This window comes from Mixophyes fleayi, chromosome 4 (genome assembly GCF_038048845.1).
Source record: "Mixophyes fleayi isolate aMixFle1 chromosome 4, aMixFle1.hap1, whole genome shotgun sequence".
In the NCBI taxonomy this organism is placed as follows: Eukaryota; Metazoa; Chordata; class Amphibia; order Anura; family Limnodynastidae; genus Mixophyes; species Mixophyes fleayi.
In genome coordinates this window covers 84,739,780-84,759,516 of record NC_134405.1, presented here as the reverse complement: position 1 = coordinate 84,759,516, position 19,737 = coordinate 84,739,780, and the positions used below count along the sequence as shown (strand labels likewise).

Sequence of the window (19,737 nt, the reverse complement as noted above, 5' to 3'; positions counted from 1 at the left end):
CTGCACAAATGTGACCATTTTGTAGGCAGAAACAATATAGTAGAAAATGCAGCCTATAGATTCGGTTTAGGGCAATATTCATAACAATGACAAACACAGCATTCACAGGCAAATAACAGATCTCAAAGGGTTTCCATGACCCCAAGGGCTAGATTTACTAAGCTGCGGGTTTGAAAAAAATGGGGATGTTGCCTATAGCAACCAATCAGATTCTAGCTGTTATTTTGTAGAAGGTACTAAATAAATGAAAGCTAGAATCTGATTGGTTGCTATAGGCAACATCCCCACTTTTTCAAACCCGCAGCTTAGTAAATCTAGCCCCAAGTCTCTCTAGTATATAAGTCCACCAAGAACCTCTCCAAGAAAAATAAAACTATAAATAATAATATGTATATTAAGTACATAATAATTCATCTAACTCACTGTAAATTAAAAGCATAAAATAACATAGATATGTGAAGAATGGGGAAAGATACCACATAAATATAGCCAAGCACATAGAGTTAAAACGAAAATAATTAGTAAATTAGTGTAGAGCACAGTACACGAGGTACCATAAAACCACAAGGAGGGTACATTTAGAAGCGCTGCCTAGTGTGTGCGCGGGTGATTCCAGACATTGCAGAGTCCATCTTAAAACAGGCGAGAACTGGTAAACAACCCCCTCCCTCCATCTAACAAAGCGTTCCCTTGGAAATTGAAGTGTCCCATTCGGATATCAGCTTCCTTCCATTTGTTTCAGCGGAATTCAGCTCTGCTGTGAGGAATGCACTCGCATAGAGGAATGGGGGGGGGGGAGCAGCAAACCTGGTGTTAGATAAAAGTGCCGACATATCCTAAAACACATGGGAAGCAGAGATCATTTCCTATTGCAGCCAGTTATTTCATCGACACAGTCACAAATGAAATGGAAATCTACAATACATTGCTATAGTGTGACAGAGGTTAACACATACCAAACATCACTGCTCACATCCTGGCATCCGCAAAAAACAAAACAGCGAGAAAAGCGGTTTGTGGACGACTCTTAAAGGAGAAGTACACCATTTGTGGACTTCCTATATTTTCACAGGGAATAAATCCCCTACCTAGCTACATTAATTTCTTACATACAAATTTATTCTGCGTGTATTAAAAAATCCTGTATTCACTGTTTACGTCAAACATCTACCCCGCATTACTGTTCAGCGTCATGGGCTGGGTATATAGTATAATATACACTATATGGACAAAAGTATTTAGCCACACCTGTTAATTATTGAATTGAGGTGTTTCAATCAGACCCATTGCCAGAGGTGTATAAAGTCAAGCTCTTAGCCATGCAGTCTCCATTTGCAAACATTTGTGATACAAAATCGGTCTTTCTGAAGCGTGGTACTGTGATATTCCACGGTCAACTGTAAGGGATATTATTAAAAAGTGGAAGCGTTTAGGAACAACAGCAACTCAGCCACGAAGCAGAAGACCATGTAAAATCAGAGCGGGGTTAACAACTGCTAAGCACATGCTGTGTAAAAGTCACCAATGCTCTGCCGATTCCATAGCAGAAGAGATCTGAACTTCCACTGACATTAATGTAAGCACAAAAACTGTGTGGCGAGAGGGTTTCCATGGCCGAGCAGCTGCATGCAAGCCTCACATCACAAAGGCCAATGGCAAGCGTTGGATAGAGTGGTGTAAAGCACACCGACACTGGACTGTGGAGCAGTGGAAACGTGTTTTGTGAAGTGACGAATCACGCTTCTCTGTTTGGCAGTCACATGGGCCAGTCTGGGTTTGGCGGATGTCGGGAGAACGTTACCAGCCTAACTGCATTATGCCAACTGTGAAGTTTGGTGCAGGAGGAATAATGATATGTCGCTGTTTTTCAGGGTTTGGGCTAGGCCCTTTATCTCCAGTGAAGGGCAATCCTAATGTTTCAGAATACCAAGTTTTGGACAATGCTATGCTTCCAACAGTTTGGGGAAGGCCCTTTTCTATTCCAACATGACTGTGCCCCAGAGCACATTGCAAGGACTACAAAGACATGGTTTGATGAGCTTGGTGTGGAAGAACTTGACTATCCCGCACAGAGCCCTGACCTCAACCCCATCAAACACCTTTGGGATGAACTGGAACAGAGATTGCAATCCAGGCCTTCTCGTCCAACATCAGTGCCTGACCTCATAAATGCTCTACAGAATGAATGGGCACATTCCCACAGAAACACTCCAACATCTTGTGGAAAGCCTTCCAAGAAGAGATGAAGCTGTTATCACTGCAAAAGTGGGACCAACTCCATATTAAAGTATATGTATTTGAATACAGTATCATTACAGGACCTGTTGGTGTAATGGTCAAGCATCAGAATACTTCTGTCCATATAGTGTATATATCTATAAACAGATGCACCCCACTCCACACTAACAGAGGCAGTTTGGATCTCAGCCGTGAATTTTGCAACTGAGCACAGACATGTTTTATGCGCTTCAGCAGTGGTCGGCTCCATTCTGTGAGCTTGTGCGGCCTATTCCTTCACAGCTGAGCTGCTGTTGCTCCCAGATGTTTCCACTTCAACATAACAGCACTTATCGTGGACAGGGTCAACTCAAAGCAGGCAGAAATTTGATGAACTGACATTTTGGAAAGGTGACACCCTAAGTGCCATTTTAATGTTTAACTATGGAGATTACATGGCTGTATGCTTGTTTTTATGCACCTGTTAGCAATGGGTGTGGCTGTAGTGGACAAAACACACTAATTAGATGGGGGGGTGTACATACTTTTTTGCCATGTAGTGTATATCAGCCATAGAACCCAAGCATTTACCTGTTTCATTTGCGTGCACATAGCTGCCAATGAGAACTTCTAGCACTGATGAGCTCTAGAGCTGGGCACACGCTATAGAAAATTACTTCAGATGTGATTTCTGTAACAATTTTACCAACAACTGATATTCACGATGAGCTTGTCAATTCATGTGCACACACCTACATGATTTACCTTCAGATCTGTGCTCTTCATCTCTCATAACCATCTGCTGAAAAGATTGTGACTCTGCACACTCTATAGATATCTTCTTATGCATGGACCTTTACATCCCTTCACTGGACAAGATGCTACTTGAGCACTCATTCCCCTTCAATTGGCACCTCCCACAAATCAAATCTCTCACGTTATATATTACTAAATGCTAGCAACAACTCTTCTAGGCTAACTTCCCTGCATTCTTGCTCAAATAAAGCTAGATCTCACAACATGGTCACATCTCTATATTTCCTGGACTGGCCGTATAAATGCTGTTAAGATGAACATCCTCCTTAGGCTGCTTTACCTTTTCCAAATCCTACCCATTCATCCCCTCCCCCCCCCCCTTACACTTTTAAGTTCCTCTAGTTCCACACGTCTGCTTTCAAATGGTCTGGCAAATGCCCCCGGGTTCGCCTTAAGGTCCCCCAGAGGTCCTTACAGGGAGGAAAGCTGGGTATCCCTGACTTTTGTCGCTGTAATCTCTGTGCCCAACTTGCTCAATCCATCCTATGGTGTGGCTCCGAGTCCTCTAGAGTATGGATACATAACGGACTGAAGGTCTGGGTCTACTTTCACAGTCTACTCTCCTCTGGCTCTCACGGGCTCTTCGCCCAAACGTACCCTACTCCATCCTGTAATCTCTCTCACTCGGACGGTTTGGGACTCCTCTTCCCAATAGTACAGTTTCTCTCTTCATTTTTCTCCAGTGATACCGCTGTTTAACTTCCCAGAATTCTCTCCGGGTATCACCCCCACTATGTTTCAGCCGTGGCACTCGCGAGTAGTCAGACACCTCAACGACCTTATTACCTCTGCAGTGTTCAATCAATTCTCTGATATTCAATCTCGTCTACACATCCCCTGAAAATGTTTCAACCAAAATTGTACGGACACATTCTTGCGAGTATAGGGATACCAAATATGTGGACACTGCACAAGGGCTGCCAGAATAACAGGGTGCAGAGGCAAAGGTACACATTTTAGTTGTAAGTAGTAGTATGTGTTATGTTTTTTCTTAAGTTAAAAATAACTCCAAATGGATGCTTTTGTCTTTGTGTCCACAATTCCTGGTGGTGGGAGTGAGAAAGCATATGACTGGAAGCAGGAAAAAAAGGGGGTTATGGCACCTTTTTGTAGGTCTGGGGTCACATGTAAGTCTTGCTGAATACATCATCATCATCTATTTATAAAGCACCTGCAAATGCCGTAGTGCTTTCCAATTGGGAACAAACACAGTTAAAACAATACTGGGTAATACATACAGACAGACAGAGAGATAAGAAGACCCTGCTCACAAGATTACAATCAATAGGACAATGGGAGCCTGATACATGAGGGCAAGTCCTACATATTGCATATTAGTCCAGCCAGATTGCAAAGGTAAAAAGTTTAGCGGGTTATATGATCCAGTCACACAGCAATGTTGGTGAAAGGGCCAGAGGGCTGTTGTCTTGTGTGAACTGTGTAAAGGGGGGTAGTAAGGTAACCTAGGGAGATTAAGAAGGTGGATGAGGAATTTTATAAGTTAGCCGGAAGAGGTGGGTTTTCAGAGAACGCTTGAAGGTTTGTAGACCAGAGGAGGGAGGGAATTCAACAAAGTGGGTGCAGCCTGAAAGAAGTCCTCTAACCAGGAATGGGAGCATGAATGAGAGACGTAGATCTTGTGCAGAACGGAGGTGCCGAGTTGGGAGATATTTTGAGACAAGTGAGAAGATGTATGTTGGTGCAGCTTTTTTTGATAGCTTTGTAGGTTTGTAAAAGTATTTTAGATTTGATTCAGTGAAATACAGGCAAACAATATAGAGACTGACAGAGTAGCTCAGCAGAGGAAAAACGATCTGCAAGGAAAAGCAATCTAGCCGCTGAGTGCAAAATAGATTGTAGGGGTGCGAGTCTGAATTTGGGAAGACCAGTAAGGAGGGAATTGCAATAGTCAATGCAGGAGATGATAAGTGCATGAATTAAAGTTTTTGCGAGATATGTGCGTGTTCTGGAAACGTATTTTAGATGTATGTAACATGATTTAGATAAAGAGTCAATACGGGGAACAAAGGATTGTTCTGAGTCAGGGATAACACCTAGGAAGCGAGCTTGCGGGGTAGGATTTATTTCATGTTGTCAATAGAAATATCAGGTAGGTAACTTTTGTTGGTGGGTGGGAATATTATTAACTCTGTCTTTGAAAGATTGAGTTTGAGTTGGCGAGAGGACATCCAAGATGACATGGCAGAAAGACTGTCAGTATCGTGGGATAACACAGATTGTGTGAGGAGAGTGCGTTTATTTGTTTTGTTTTTTTAAGTTAAACAGCACCTGCATATCAAGGCTTTTGCTCGTGTATTCACAAATCCTGATGGTGGTTGTGAGAAAGCTTATGTCAGGAACCAGGCAGAAATAAAACTAAAAAATGGGGTTATGGCATCTTTTTTGTAGCTCTGGGGTCACATGTAAGTCTTGCCGTATGAATTCACAGATAATTTGTGACATAATTGTAGGGGGCTTATTATTTTTTATTTTTTTTATTGTCTTTAGGTTGGGGACATTTCGGTGTATGAGGTACATGATCCATGTCCTTCTGTATCTCTGCAGCAACAGATCCCTTGTAACAGTGGCCAACATGTCAGCGAGGGATATACGTACATTACCAGTGATCTATTACTGCAGAGCTGCAGGGGAGAATGGTATCACCTCCCCCCTTCCCTGACATGGTCTTCCCATCCTAAAGGAATTTACTGTGACAACCCCAATGCACAAATCCTCATGGCTGGTTAAGGTTTCAGGTGCCCTAGACTTATATGGTTATAGCAACCCCCCGCCTTCCACGCCAGGCTAATACAAGGTAGGTAATAACAAAGCTATCCTTAATTTAAAATCACCATCCCAATGTTTATGTTCCCATGTTTTTTAAACTCCGCACCACTTGGCTGTTTAAAAGGGTCAAAGATGACTCATTGTCTTCAGCCTTTTCTTTGGGAAGAGTCAAGATTAAAACCCTACTATACGCTTCTTTCATATTTTCTTGCTTTTTGGAGAACAACTATTCCCTTATATTTTAAAATTAATTTCAATTTCTACCTTTCCCAATCACAATTTTGCACCCTCCCCCCCAAAAGTCTTGTGCCCTAAGCTGTAGACTAGTCAACCTGTTAGTAATTAATCCCCGGCTATCCTAGTCCTGTATTGGGTACATAGGTTCATATTGAACACTATGTAACAGGGATTGTTTACCCAAGAACCAAGATATATGGGTTTCCAGCACAGCGCTGAAACCTGACCGTCTAGATGGAGGGGAGAGGGGTCAACACCACAATTTTTATGTGACGTTTTAAAACATTAGCTCAGTCTTCATTTTACTCCCATACACCTGTGCTCCAGCAAGGAGACATGGAAAACATGCGCTGTTAGGGATACCTGAGCACAGAGTTTGGGAAACACTGAACTAGCAGACTGATGTAATTGCCATAACAAACAATGTAGTTTACACACCTGGAAGCTTCTCTGTCATTTCTGTGATGATATTTGATGCTTGGCTATTGCAGCTGGTGATATCTATGCGAGACCTGAAGAAATGACAAAAAAAAATAATTGGAGAATCCAAGCAAAAACCTACGTGCAATGGACTCTGCCTTCATAGATTATACACCTGCAATAAAAAAAACTTGATATTGACCTACAACTTTGAGATAATATACATCATACTGAAGGATGTATAATCTACATATACAATTATTTTGTTGAATTTTCTTTAAAAGCTTCCAAGAAAAACAGACACATGTAATTCTACATAGAGATTATTATTTTACTGCAGATTTATACTTATTGATGAGTGTAAGCTGCTGTGCATATCATCATCACCATTTATTTATATAGCGCCACCGATTCTGCAGCGCTGTACAGAGAACTCATTCACATCAGTCCTGGCCCATTGGAGCTTGCAATCTAAACTCCCTAATATACACAGAGAGAGAGAGAGACTAGGGTCAATTTTGATAGCAGCCAATTAACCTACCAGTATGTTTTTGGAGTGTGGGAGGAAACAGGAGCACCCGGAGGAAACCCACGCAAACACGGGGAGAACATACAAACTTCATATAGATAAGGACATGGTCAGGAATTGAACTTATGATCCCAGCGCTGTGAGGCAGAAGTGCTAACCACTAGGCCACCGTATCAAGGTAAAACAATATCACACAACCCCAAACTAAACAGTTTCACCCAGAGGCCAAATTACCCTGAAAAAAAGCAAATTTCTTTACTAAATATCAGATGTGGGAGTTCATTTATTTTACTTAGCCTGAAGATATATACAATATCAATGTTATCTTTAAATGTTTAAATAATGTTTATCTAAATTTTACTAATTTAATGATTAACAAAAAGGTAAGATGGCTTCTTATTATCATGCACAGATTTGTGTTATCCATTTCATGCACTTAGACACATTTGGGGGGTTTTTAACTCGTTCTCACCAGCTCCCATGCTCACTGTCATTGCTGAATATGGACTGTCAAACAGAACCTAAGGTGCAATATGTGTGTCTGCGCCCCCAGAAACACAGGATTCTATTGAACAATGGGGGTCATTTATGAAAACTGGTAAAGAGGTATGGTAACTGATGCTGCTAAACTGTACTAAACAAATGACAGGCAGGATGAAATTGGTTGGTATGGTTTAAACTATTTTGAGTTGTTACACATTGACCAGTTTTCATAAACGTTCCAATGGGGGAAATTCAATTGGCTGCGTTACTTGAAAAAGCAACGCGGCATGCGCACTATTACCGTTATTACGGCAATAGTGCCCGTAAATAGTTATTACGGTAGTGATAACGCCGGCTTTTTGCTCGAAGCTCCCTGAGCTGCGAGCAGAAAGCCGGGTTAACATTACCATAATAACGGTAATACGTTTAACATGGCGGTACTTCAGGGGGAATTGAATTCTCCCCCGTGTTCTAAAAACAGAAGCACAACTCCTTCTGAGCTCAAAGTAAGATGCACTTATTATTAACGATAATCAGAATAAAGATAGCCCTAAACCTCCCAAAATGGTGGCTCCTCGACTTATTGCTGCGCCTCACACCCCCTTACTCATACAATAAGATGGTCCACACCTCTACACAGTCCCAACTTCCCATTAAGGAAAAAAATGTGCATTTGTGCTGAAAACTATACAATTAAATGTTGGGGTGAATTGTTGGGGGGCTTGTACAGGTGCAAAAAAAAAAAAAAAAAAAATCTAGACATGAAGTGATTTCAGACTATTTATCTGTGCCCAGGGGAACTGGAGAATTTAGGTAGATACTGTTGGAAAGTTGCTTAATATGGCAAGAAGAGGGACTAGCATCAATATCAGCCCCGCTAGTATACCGAATGCTCAGCCAAGTATTACGCGTAGCTCCTCTCTCCATCCATGACTCCCATGTGCTTTAAGTAAGCACTCTAGACCAAGAAATGGGGCTCGGACTTACAGTAGGACTCTGATGTAGAGAACCACAGCACATTGAGCATGTTCCCTCTCCCAGGCAAAACAAGCTCTCTCCCGCCAAAGTAATAAACTAGAGAACTGTAATTTTGAGATTGTGCCCGACTGTAAACCTTATATTTACATTACTTTGGCGATTAATAGCACGCCATGGTGAACGCTTTAATAATAGACATGTAGTTGTTTCAGCTGCTGGATGGACCTTGACGGCTGTTTGCTGTATTTTTTTGTCTCGCTGGTATTTGCTAAAAATACAGTAAGGGTTATTAAATTGTTTACCATAGTGATAAATGAATCACTATTTTTACAAATGTTCAAGTTGGGACATGGTACCCCGTTGTGAATTGATCCATGGCAGGATGTACAGCTGCCTGTGTATTTCAGCCTTTACAGCAGTCGGTGAAAAACCTGGAGTATGGAACTCTGAGCTGTAAGATACTGAGATTCTGATAATAAACAATGAATCTCTGATAAAGAAAGGATTTCACATGCTCTATATTCTCCTGTCATCAGGGAAAGGTTGTTAAATAAACCAGTAGAGATATGGTATTCCTGTAAGAGTTGAAAGTTATTTTTTACGATCAATAAATTTACAGAAATTTGAAAACACACCACTAGCAGTTGCAAAGCCACCTGTATATTGAGGGTGCATTTATCTACTGGTGAACAGTGAAAGTGCAATTAAACTCATAAAAATGTTAATCAAAGGCGGTGTTGTTTTCCTCTACTACCAGAAGTGGTTAATAGGTGATAGAAAACTTTTCCCTCTGCAACAATTCTTCATAAGCCTCTGGTTGGTGATTGCATCACATGTTATTTTACAACTATTAGATTTTAGAACTTCTAACATTAAATCCACCTATGCAAAAGAATATATAGATTTAATTCAGCAATCTTATTTTAGGGCCAAATTGTGGAAAACAGGATAGCATTTCCCAGTTATGTCTTTAAGAAATAGCTGTCACTTCAAATAAGCATGACATGAACAGACATTTCATGTGAGCCAAGAGAAACAAATGCTCAGCACTGGAATGTAAATTTATGTTTAGATGTTTGGGTTTCTAAATAATTTATAGTACACTAACACTGGAGGACAATCATTCAATAGCATTTCATATCTTTGGCCAACTATCCCTTTAATGCTGCCAAATACAAAAAAAAACACATTCCCACCGGCACAGAAAATACTTAGGTAACCTGCCAGCTGTTGTGGAACTACAAGTCTCAGCTGCTCTGCCATACACTGGCTCCACGAGCTTTGTAGACATGAATGCAAAGTATTTTCATGGGAAGCACTCCTGCTGCAGACTGACACTTAGCTGCAGATTGGGGCAGTGACCAAGGCCGTCCACTGACACAAATGTTTCTAATCTTTTCCCAGTTTACACTTTACCTCCTGCTCGAGAAGCTTTGTGACTTGCAATACATGCCAGCTCCATCATCATTTCCTGTCCCAGGCCTCGCCTCCCCTCCTCTGACCTGACCTGCCTCCCAGCCCTTCCCACTGATCTCTATCCTGCTATAGGCTCCTGCTAATCCTTAATAGAATGTGGAGAATGTTTCTGATCAGGCCAACACCACGATGTTGTTTGTGTGTTATGCCACTAAACTCCGAAACAGGGATCTTCACGTAGGTTTTCCTTTTTCCTTCACAGTCCATAAATAACACTACCGGAGCATCTTATAGCTTGATACATTAAAACATATAGTTTGTATACGGATATCTATATATATATATATATATATATATCTATCTATCTATATCTATATCTATATTTTATTTTTTTTCTTTCAAACCAGATCTCCCCATTCTATGTTTATATCATTGCATATAAGTGTAACTTCATTTTCACTGGGATTATGACCAGTGACTAAGATTTACAACAACAAGGATAATAGCTATACTTATTGCTGCCATATAGTTAGCATTTACTTACTAAAAGTAAATACTTTATAATCTTTATAGGTCATGTCACATGCAGCAACTGAAGCGTATAAACATTTATTCATATAGCGTCGCTAATTACGCAGCGCTGTATAGATAACTTACATCAGTCCCTGCCCCCTTTGGACCTTACAGTCTAAATTCCCTATTATAAGCATGACAAAAGTTTTCAGAAAAATTGTTTTTCACAAACTTTGCTGCTTCAGTGTTTTTAGACCTTTTTGTCAGATGCTGCTATGGTATACTGAAGTAACATTACAAGCATTTCATAAGTGTCAATGGCTTTTATTGACAATTACATTAAGTTTATGCATAGAATCAATATTTGCAGTGTTGACCCTTCTTTTTGAAGACCTCTGCAATTCGCCCTGGCATGCTGTCAATCAACTTCTGGGCCACATACTGACTGATGGGCGTCCATTCTTGTCTAATCAATGCTTGTAGATTGTCAGAATTTGTAGGTTTTTGTTTGTCCACCCGCCTCTTGTGGATTGACCACAAGTTCTTAAGCTCTAGGGAGTTTCCTGGACATGGACCCAAAATTTCGATCTTTTGATCCCCGAGCTAATTAGCACTTTTGCCTTATGGCAAGGTGCTCCATCATGCTGTAAAAGGCATTGTTCATCACCAAACTGTTCTTGGTTGGTTGGGAGAAATTGCTCTTGAAAGATGTTTTGGTACCATTCTTTATTCATTGCTGTGTTCTTAGGCAGAATTGTGCATGAGCCCACTCCCTTGGCTGAGAAGCAACCCACACATGAATGGTCTCAGGATGCTTTACTGTTGGCATGGCACAGGACTGATTGTAGCGCTCACCTTTCCTTGTCCGGACAAGCATTTTTCCAGATGCCCCAAACAATCTGAAAGGGTATTCAGAGAAAATGACTTTACCCCAGTCCTCAGCAGACCAATCCCTGTACCTTTTGCAAAATATCAGTCTGTCCCTGATGTTTCTCCTGGAGAGAAGTGGCTTTTTTGCCGGCCCTCTTGACACCAGGCCATCCTCCAAAAGTGTTCGCCTCACTGTCCATGCAGATGCACTCAAACCTGCCTGCTGCCATTCCTGAGCAAACTCTGCACTGGTGGTGCTCCGATCACGCAGCTGAATCAACTTTATTTAGTAGACGTCCTAGCGTTTGCTGGACATTCTTGGCCCCCTGAAGCCTTTTTCACAACTATTGAACCTCTCTCCTTGAAGTTCTTGATGTTCCGATAAATGGTTGATTTAGGTGCAATCTTACTAGCAGCAATATCCTTGCCTGTGAAGCCCTTTTTCTGCAAATCAATGATGACTACACATGTTTCCTTACAGATAACCATGGTTAACAGAGGAAGAACAATGATTTCAAGCACTACCTTCCTTTTAAAGCTTCCAGTCTGTGATTGTAAGTCAATCAGCATGACAGAGTGATCTCCAGTCTTGTCCTCATCAACACTCTCACCTGTGTTAATGAGAGAGTCACTGACCTGATGTCAGCTGGTCCTTTTGTGGCAGGGCTAAAATGCAGTGGAAATGCTGTTTTTGGGATAAAGTTCATTGTCATGGCAAAGAGGGACTTTGAAATTAATTGCAATTCATCTGATCACTCTTCATGACATTCTGGAGTGTATGCAAATTGCCATCATAAAAGAGGCAGCAGACTTTGTGAAAAATAATATTTGTGTCATTCTCAAATTTTTGGGCACACATACACAGACTAAGGTCAATTTGATAGGAGCCAATTAACCTACTAGTATTTTTTGGAGCGTGGGAGGAAACCAGAGCACCTGGAGGAAATCCACATAAACACGGAGAGAACATACAAACTCCACACAGATAAAGACCATGGTCGGGAATTGAATTCATAACCCAGTGCTGCATCTTGGGCTTTCCGAATTAGTATATTTAGAGAATGATCTAATCAGGTGCAGGACTATAAGAAAAAGTCTCTAATTAACAATACTTATTAACTTTGTATTCATGAATGGTAATGTAAACGCAAATTAATATTTAACATCTCAAATTAGAATAAAACCTACCGCCCTAAAAAAAAAATAACAGAAGACCTTCAAATGAATGTATAGCCTCTAGAATAAATAAAATATTCTAAATAAATATTACTACATAAACATTTACTACAACATAATTTTGTTTATATTAATTTTGAAGGTGTGTTCATTTTGTGGCCTATTTCACAGCATCACAGGAGACTTCCAGGAGATGGAGCTTTAGGGAAGCAGCCACAACATGTCTTTAGGAAGGGGTGGAGCTGATTGTGCAGGAGCCCCTCAGAGGGGGAAAGAAGAGTCTATTTATCTAAATATTATCTTTTATAACTAGGGGTGTGCACCGGCCACTTTTAGTGTTTTGGGTTCTGATTAGCTTGAGGTTTTGGGTTCTGATTTGTTTTGCCAAAACACCCGACGAAAGGTTTTGGTTCTGATTTAGGGTTTTGGGTTCTGATTTATTTTTAAAAAGCATAAAAAGTGCTAAAATCCCAGTTTTGTGTTTTTTTTTTCACTCCTACGCTATTATTAACCTCAATTACATTCAATAAGAATCATTTCCACTAATTTCCAGTCTATTCTGAACACCTCACAGCTATCTGGACTGCGTAGTGGAGTGGCCCCGGTACCCAATTTGGTACCGGGGCCACAATACCTCCTCCAACTGGTCTGAAGTCTGCTGCACAGATGGCTGCTCCTACCTCCTCCAACTGGTCTGAATTCCACTGCACAGATGGCTGCTCCTACATCCTCTGCAGCATATAGAGGGTGTAGTTCGAGCGCGTCACTACCTCTTGTTTTCGACGATGACAGGTTATTTTCATTAATTTTTGATTTGGCAGCAACAGTCAACGTATTTTAATATCTGATACGCATCTATCTGGACTGCGTAGTGGAGTGGCCCCGGTACCCAATTTGGTACCGGGGCCACAATACCTCCTCCAACTGGTCTGAATTCCACTGCACAGGTGGCTGCTCCTATATCCTCCAACTGGTCTGAATTCCACTGCACAGATGGCGGACACCGGATGCACGTCTAACACCAACATAGCTGTTAAGGCCGCAGTTATCCGCTTTGCCATAGGATGACTAGTGTCGTACTTGGTGCTCATGGCAAACGACTGTTGGACGGTCAATTGTTTGGTGAAAGACGTAGCGTTCTTACGACTTCCCCTCTGGGAAGATGACCGACTACCAGCATGCACAGCAGCAGTGGCAGTAGTAGGCATACCGCTGCTGGATTCCTCGGATGAATCCCGTATTGAAGAGGACTCAGTCTGGCTGGTGACATGGCCTGCAGGACTAAATCTGATGGAGATCGTGGAGGAAGTTGACGAGGAGGGTGTTGGTGGTGTGTATCCAACAGGACCAAGGGATTTAGGTGTCCCTGGACTGATGACGGTCCTAGCCCCAGTTCCTGAACTAACCACTGAACTATGAAGGTTATTCAGGTGACGTATAAGGGAGGATGTCCCTAGGTGGCCAAGATCCTTACCCCTGCTTATTTGAGCTTTACATAAGCTACATATGGCCATACATTTGTTGGCCGGATTTGGATAAAAATAACTCCAGACCGAAGGGGTGCATTTTTTGGTCTTCTGACCAGGCATGACGATGGGCTTTTTCATCCCATGGACATCAACTGTTTCCCCCCCTGGTGCCTCATTTAAAATAACCACATCAGCATCCTCATTGTCAAGTTCCTCCACAGCGCCAGCTACATCAATAGCCTCATCCCGGTGTACAACAATGACACCTTGATTATCCAAATCTGGATGTACACTATGGGTGATCCTTCCAGCATATGTAGAGGGTGTGCTGCAAATGGTGGATGGAGTCACCTCTTCCCGTACAGTGATGGGAAGGTCAGGCTTCGCAACCACCAACACCCTTGGACTCGCCTTGGGGATTTGTGATGTCATCTGTTTAGAAGGCAGAGTTGTTTGCTGTTTTGTTGTTGTTGCTGACAGCATAACTCTCTTAAATTTTTTTGAGGGGGGGGAGGAGGAGGGCTTAGATCCTTGGGTGAAGCTGAACCACTAGTCCTGAACACGGGCCAGGGCCTAAGCCGTTCCTTGCCACTCCGTGTCGTAAATGGCATATTGACAAGTTTTCGTTTCTCCTCAGATGTTTTTAATTTTCTTTTTTTGGTAATTTTAGTCAACTTTGGGTCTTTGGATTTTACATGCCCTCTACTAGGAGATTGGGCATCGGCCTTGGCAGACGACGTTGATGGCATTTCATCGTCTATGTCATGACTAGTGGCAGCAGCTTCAGCATTAGGAAGAAGTGGGTCTTGATCTTTCCCTACTTTATCCTCCAAATTTTGGTACTCCATTATATGCAGCACAAGAGAGCGTACCCCTAAACCACACACACTCGGCAAAGCCTTTACAAATTATCTGCGGCACAGGAGAGTACCACTGGACTGGAGTTATATAGCAGTACCTAGTATGTTTTGGTACAGCAGCAACAGAGAACATAGTTTGACTTTTATATAGCAGTACCTAGTATTTTTGGGTACAGCAGCAACAGAGAACGTAGTTTGACTTTTAAATAGCAGTACCTAGTATTTTTGGGTACAGCAGCAACAGTGAACGTAGTTTGACTTTGAAATATCAGTACCTAGTATTTTTTAACAAATTTTTTTATATTTTTTTTTCAATTATTTTTGTATAGGTTTTTTATAAAAAAAAATTAAATTTTTTATAACTTTTGAATAATTTTGAAATAACAATGCCCTTAGCAGAACAGAGCACAGCACACAGGCAGCACCACTGGACTCAGCAGGACAGAGCACTGAACAAAGCACCACTTGACTCAGCAGGACAGAGCACTGGACAAAGCACAAAGTACCACTAAACTGATTAGGAGCTCCCTAACTACAACCTCCCTAACGAGTGATCACAGCCAGAATGAAGATGGCGCCCGCAAGGTGAGTATTTATGACATCCGAGTCTCGCGAGATCCAACACGAGACTTGGATGTCATAGTCTCGGTTTGGCTCCGTTTGGCCCCCGGAAGTTCCCGAACAGTGCTCGGATCCCGTCGGATCCGCACTGTTCGGGTGGGCTCGGATTTGCTCCTTATTTATAACCACCGTACAAAAACTATATCACTGAAGCATGAGATACTAAGGAATAAAACAGCACAGGTGGATCCTGTACCTAGTAAAGTGAGTGCAGCAATCAGGATATCTATAAACATTTCCCCTAATATTGTATAAAAGCATTACAGAAAAATTAAAATATTCATACATGAATCATGATAGTAAATGAATAGTTGAATCTTACCATTCCACCACTGCAGCTCTGTTAAACCATAATGGTGGAGGTGTATTTTTTCTAATACAGGTAAATTTGAAATAGAAATCTGATAGGTTACTATGGGCAACACCACATTTTCTTCACAGTTAAATTATAGAATAATTTTCATAAAATGTATCTCAATGTGTGGTGTAATACATCCACGAACCTCCATCACTGATCTTAGACACTGATGGAGCGGTGATGGACAGCCTTCAGGAGCAGCATGGGTGGCCCTCTAGCTTTATAAAGGGCCATACATTACCATTAATCTCAGTAATATGTTAAAATAATACATTTATTCAAATAAAGAGACTCCTTCCTATCTGTAATAACATCAGCAGGCATTTTAATGTAACCAAAAATTACTCCGGGTTTTGAAAGTTAGGTAACAGACTGGAACAGTCGCAACACAATTCTACAGAGTGGTTTCCATTCTTAAAGCTTTTGCTCTTGTTTGATTAAGTGGAGTTTAAGAAGAAAAAAAAAGATATAAACAACTTTGCAGCACATTAATTAATCACGCAGTGCTATTCCCTTAGAGGAATGTGATATGACTCATAACATATGTGCCCTGACCTGGTTGGCTGGCTGTATTCATGTGGTATGCATAGCCAACCCTTGAATGGGAGTCATCAAATTGCAGCATAGGCACCGGGCATCCGTTCTTCGGGTACCACAATCTGTCATTTTCCTGAAAGAGAAGAAGGAGCAGCTGCAGCCTGAGCACCGGATTTGTGATTATTATTATGTTTTCTTTTTTTATGTAAAAAAAAAACAGATCTGTTTTTTATGAAGACAGTCTGAAAAGGGGGCGCAGTATGATGAAAGGGGCACAGTATAAAAGGGTGCACAGTATGATGAAAGGTGCACAGTATGATGAAAGGGGCACAGTATAAAAGGGTGCACAGTATGATGAAGGGGGCACAGTATAAAAGGGCGCACAGTATGATGAAGGGGACACAGTATAAAAGGGTGCACAGTATGATGAAGGGGGCACAGAATATAAAGGGTACACAGCATGATGAAGGGGCACAGTGTGATATTACAGTTACTGCTGGCATCTTAGTGGGTAACACTAATACAGCAGGCATATTATTGTGCATTACAGTTACGGCTGGCTTATTAGGAACTATTGCCATATATTTTGGGACACTACTACCCCTGTGAGTATGTTACTGATCACTAAATACACAGCTGGCATTTTACTGAGCACCCCTACTGATAGCAGATTACTCGGCACAAACTATTTACTGTGTACTACTTACTACTATTAATTGTTTTTGATTGACATACACATAACTACTTAAGATGCTGCATTATATATTAATAGGAATGTCATCTTCTGCTTTAAATATTATTAGTTGTATCTCCTACTGCTAACATACTCTGCACCGCTGATGTTGTCTGGTCGTTCACATGATCTCTAGTGAAGATCCTCAGTGCTAGTGACCCACAGTAGTAGTGCAACCTCAGTTAGGCAGCAAAAAATTTGATGGTGAAAAAAGTTCCTTTCCTATGCTTAGGCACTTACACTGACTGGCATGTGCAGAGAAACCGTGGGGCTAATGTTGGGTGTACATATGTTTTATTTGCATAAAAACACCTAAATACTGCATATGTGCATCAAAACTGCACATTAATGCATCTGTATGGAGGCTTTGTTGCATCTGAACAGTACGGTGGCTAAGTGGTTAGCACTTCTGCATTACAACACTGGGGTCATGAGTTCAATTCCCGACCATGGCCTTATTTGTGAGGGGTTTGTATGTTCTCCCCCCCGAGTTTGCGTGGGTTTCCTCCGGGTGCACCGGTTTCTTCCCACACTCCAAAAACATACTGGTAGGTTAATTGGTTGCTAACAAAATTGACCTGTGTGTGTGTGTGTGTGTGTGTTAGGGAATTTAGACTGTAAGCCCCAATGGGGCAGGGACTGATGTGAGTGAGTTCTCTGTACAGCGCTGCGGAATTAGTGGCGCTATATAAATAAATGGTGATGATGATCTTACACTTACTAGCACCTCCATTGTGCTGACCACACACAACTGGCCACACCCACACATAACTGGCCACACCTCCGGTGGGAGGTCATTTTTCACAATAGGCCCTTGAAAATTTTTAGCCCCAGGCCCATGTGGCCCTTAATCTGGCACTGTCTGAGCATAAATGACACTTATGTCTCCCTACAACTTGAGAGATGAGAGGCGGAACTGTGGAGGAAAGGGGTAGTCTAATGTAGGCCAAGTACATTAAAGCCATTCGCTAGGCAGATGCGCACAATTCAAGCCCTGTGTTTGTCATTAGTATGCTTGGTTTCACCCGTATCTTTTGCACTCACTGCAGCACAATTGTAAATGCTTATTAAAAATTATGACTGACATGACATACCCTTTGATTTAAAGCAGTGGTTCACAAACTTTGTCATTTCCAGGCACCCTTAGGGTCTCCATAATTGTTTCAAGGCACTGCTAATTTAAAATAATTACAGAGCAGCCCCATTTTATAGGTTGTTGGGTCAAAATAACGTAATAAGTTTTTAGGTCAGGACAGAAACACTTATTAAGTTGTTTGCAAAACATAATCCACCTAAATCCAAGGAAAAATATTTTTATATTTTATTTTCATTCATAATTTTCTATTATATTTCTGTTGAAGAACAATTTACAGCACTAACTGTAATAAGATCAAACAAAATGAAACAACAAATATGTACAAAAATCATCACTCTGCACCCCTTCACAATTTCACCATGTGACTCTTCAAAAAAATCAACCCCCTCCACATCTTGCTTATCCCACTCACCGCAGGTCCTGGCACCCCAGGGAGCCACAGCGCAGTGTGGAAACCACTGCATTAAACACATGCATGTCAATAGCCATCACAAAACAACTGTATTCAACTAATATATACCATAAAAATTCATTGTATCTGCAGTATGCATTGAAAGTACATAATGTAAAAAACATTATTTGAAAATATTTGTATAAATTATACTGTTAAGAGTTATTTTATTTTAACACCAAATAAAAGTTTTATGCGTTCTGATGTGACCTTTTTTGTGCATATATGCATGAGCGGTCTGCTTTCTGCAGTCTGTTCTAGGGGTCTAGGTATTGTATGTACTGTTTAGGCAGAGCGTATGTGGTGGTCGAGTACTGATGGGAAATCCTTCCCTTACCTTGTCTCCCAGATACGAGTCAGGTTCTTTTCTCTTTTGGATATCCGATGGTCAGGAGATAAATACTTCAATGAAAGGGACAAAGATTGGTCAAACAACTTGATTTTATTGAGAATGTGGTAAGGATAGTTTTGGTAAGCCACCGCGCCACTGACCCCTTCAGCTCAATAGTAATGACAAAATAATGCGTCTGATCAGCATAGAGCACAATAGCATTTAACATATAACATACACCTGGTGAGTATAAGGCAGAATAACGATAACATCTTCAATACACATTGTCTAATAAGGCACACTGGTAATCACAGTTACTACTTTCACGTTAACAATATCTGACTGGTGATGATGCAATAACCATCAATAATAACCCATCAAGACTCTTACGGTCACTACCGCGCCCACTAGAGGGCTACTTCTTATTCAGGTGTTTGGGGTACCGTGCTATTCCCTATGGGTCAGGCGCCCCACTTTTAGCATCTACTGCTGAGTTAACTTGAATTGCAGCGGTACAACTAACACTGAATGTCACACCTTCAATATTAATAAATCAATTCTTAGGTAAATCACATAACATTAACATCATCTAAAACATTTGGTGCACCAATATTATCCCCGGTAACGTTACCATATTTTCCACTCAGTCCTGGGCTGACCTGTGCACAGGAATTTGGGTAGTGTTCCAATGTCCTGCAGAGGTTTCCATCAAGAGTTAAGTATTATAGTAGAAAGCAGAGCTGTTGCTCATTTCAGCCACAAGATGGCACTGTTCTCTCAACAGTCAATGAATCTCTATCAGCACATGTACTCTGCAGCAGGGTATAATGTCCAGATAT

The 19,737-nt window shown here is 41.3% G+C and overlaps 1 protein-coding gene across 1 annotated transcript in view; it reads right to left on the bottom strand.

The window, feature by feature from the left end:
• The window catches only part of LOC142151740 (protein FAM169B-like), a 31,553-nt gene extending 21,599 nt beyond the window's left edge, over positions 1-9,954 (bottom strand). The window contains 2 exon segments of the mRNA XM_075207700.1: positions 6,496-6,569; positions 9,884-9,954. Coding sequence (XP_075063801.1) covers positions 6,496-6,569; positions 9,884-9,918 — 109 coding nt within the window. The 5' untranslated portion in view covers positions 9,919-9,954.
• Between the last annotated feature and the right edge of the window lie 9,783 nt (positions 9,955-19,737).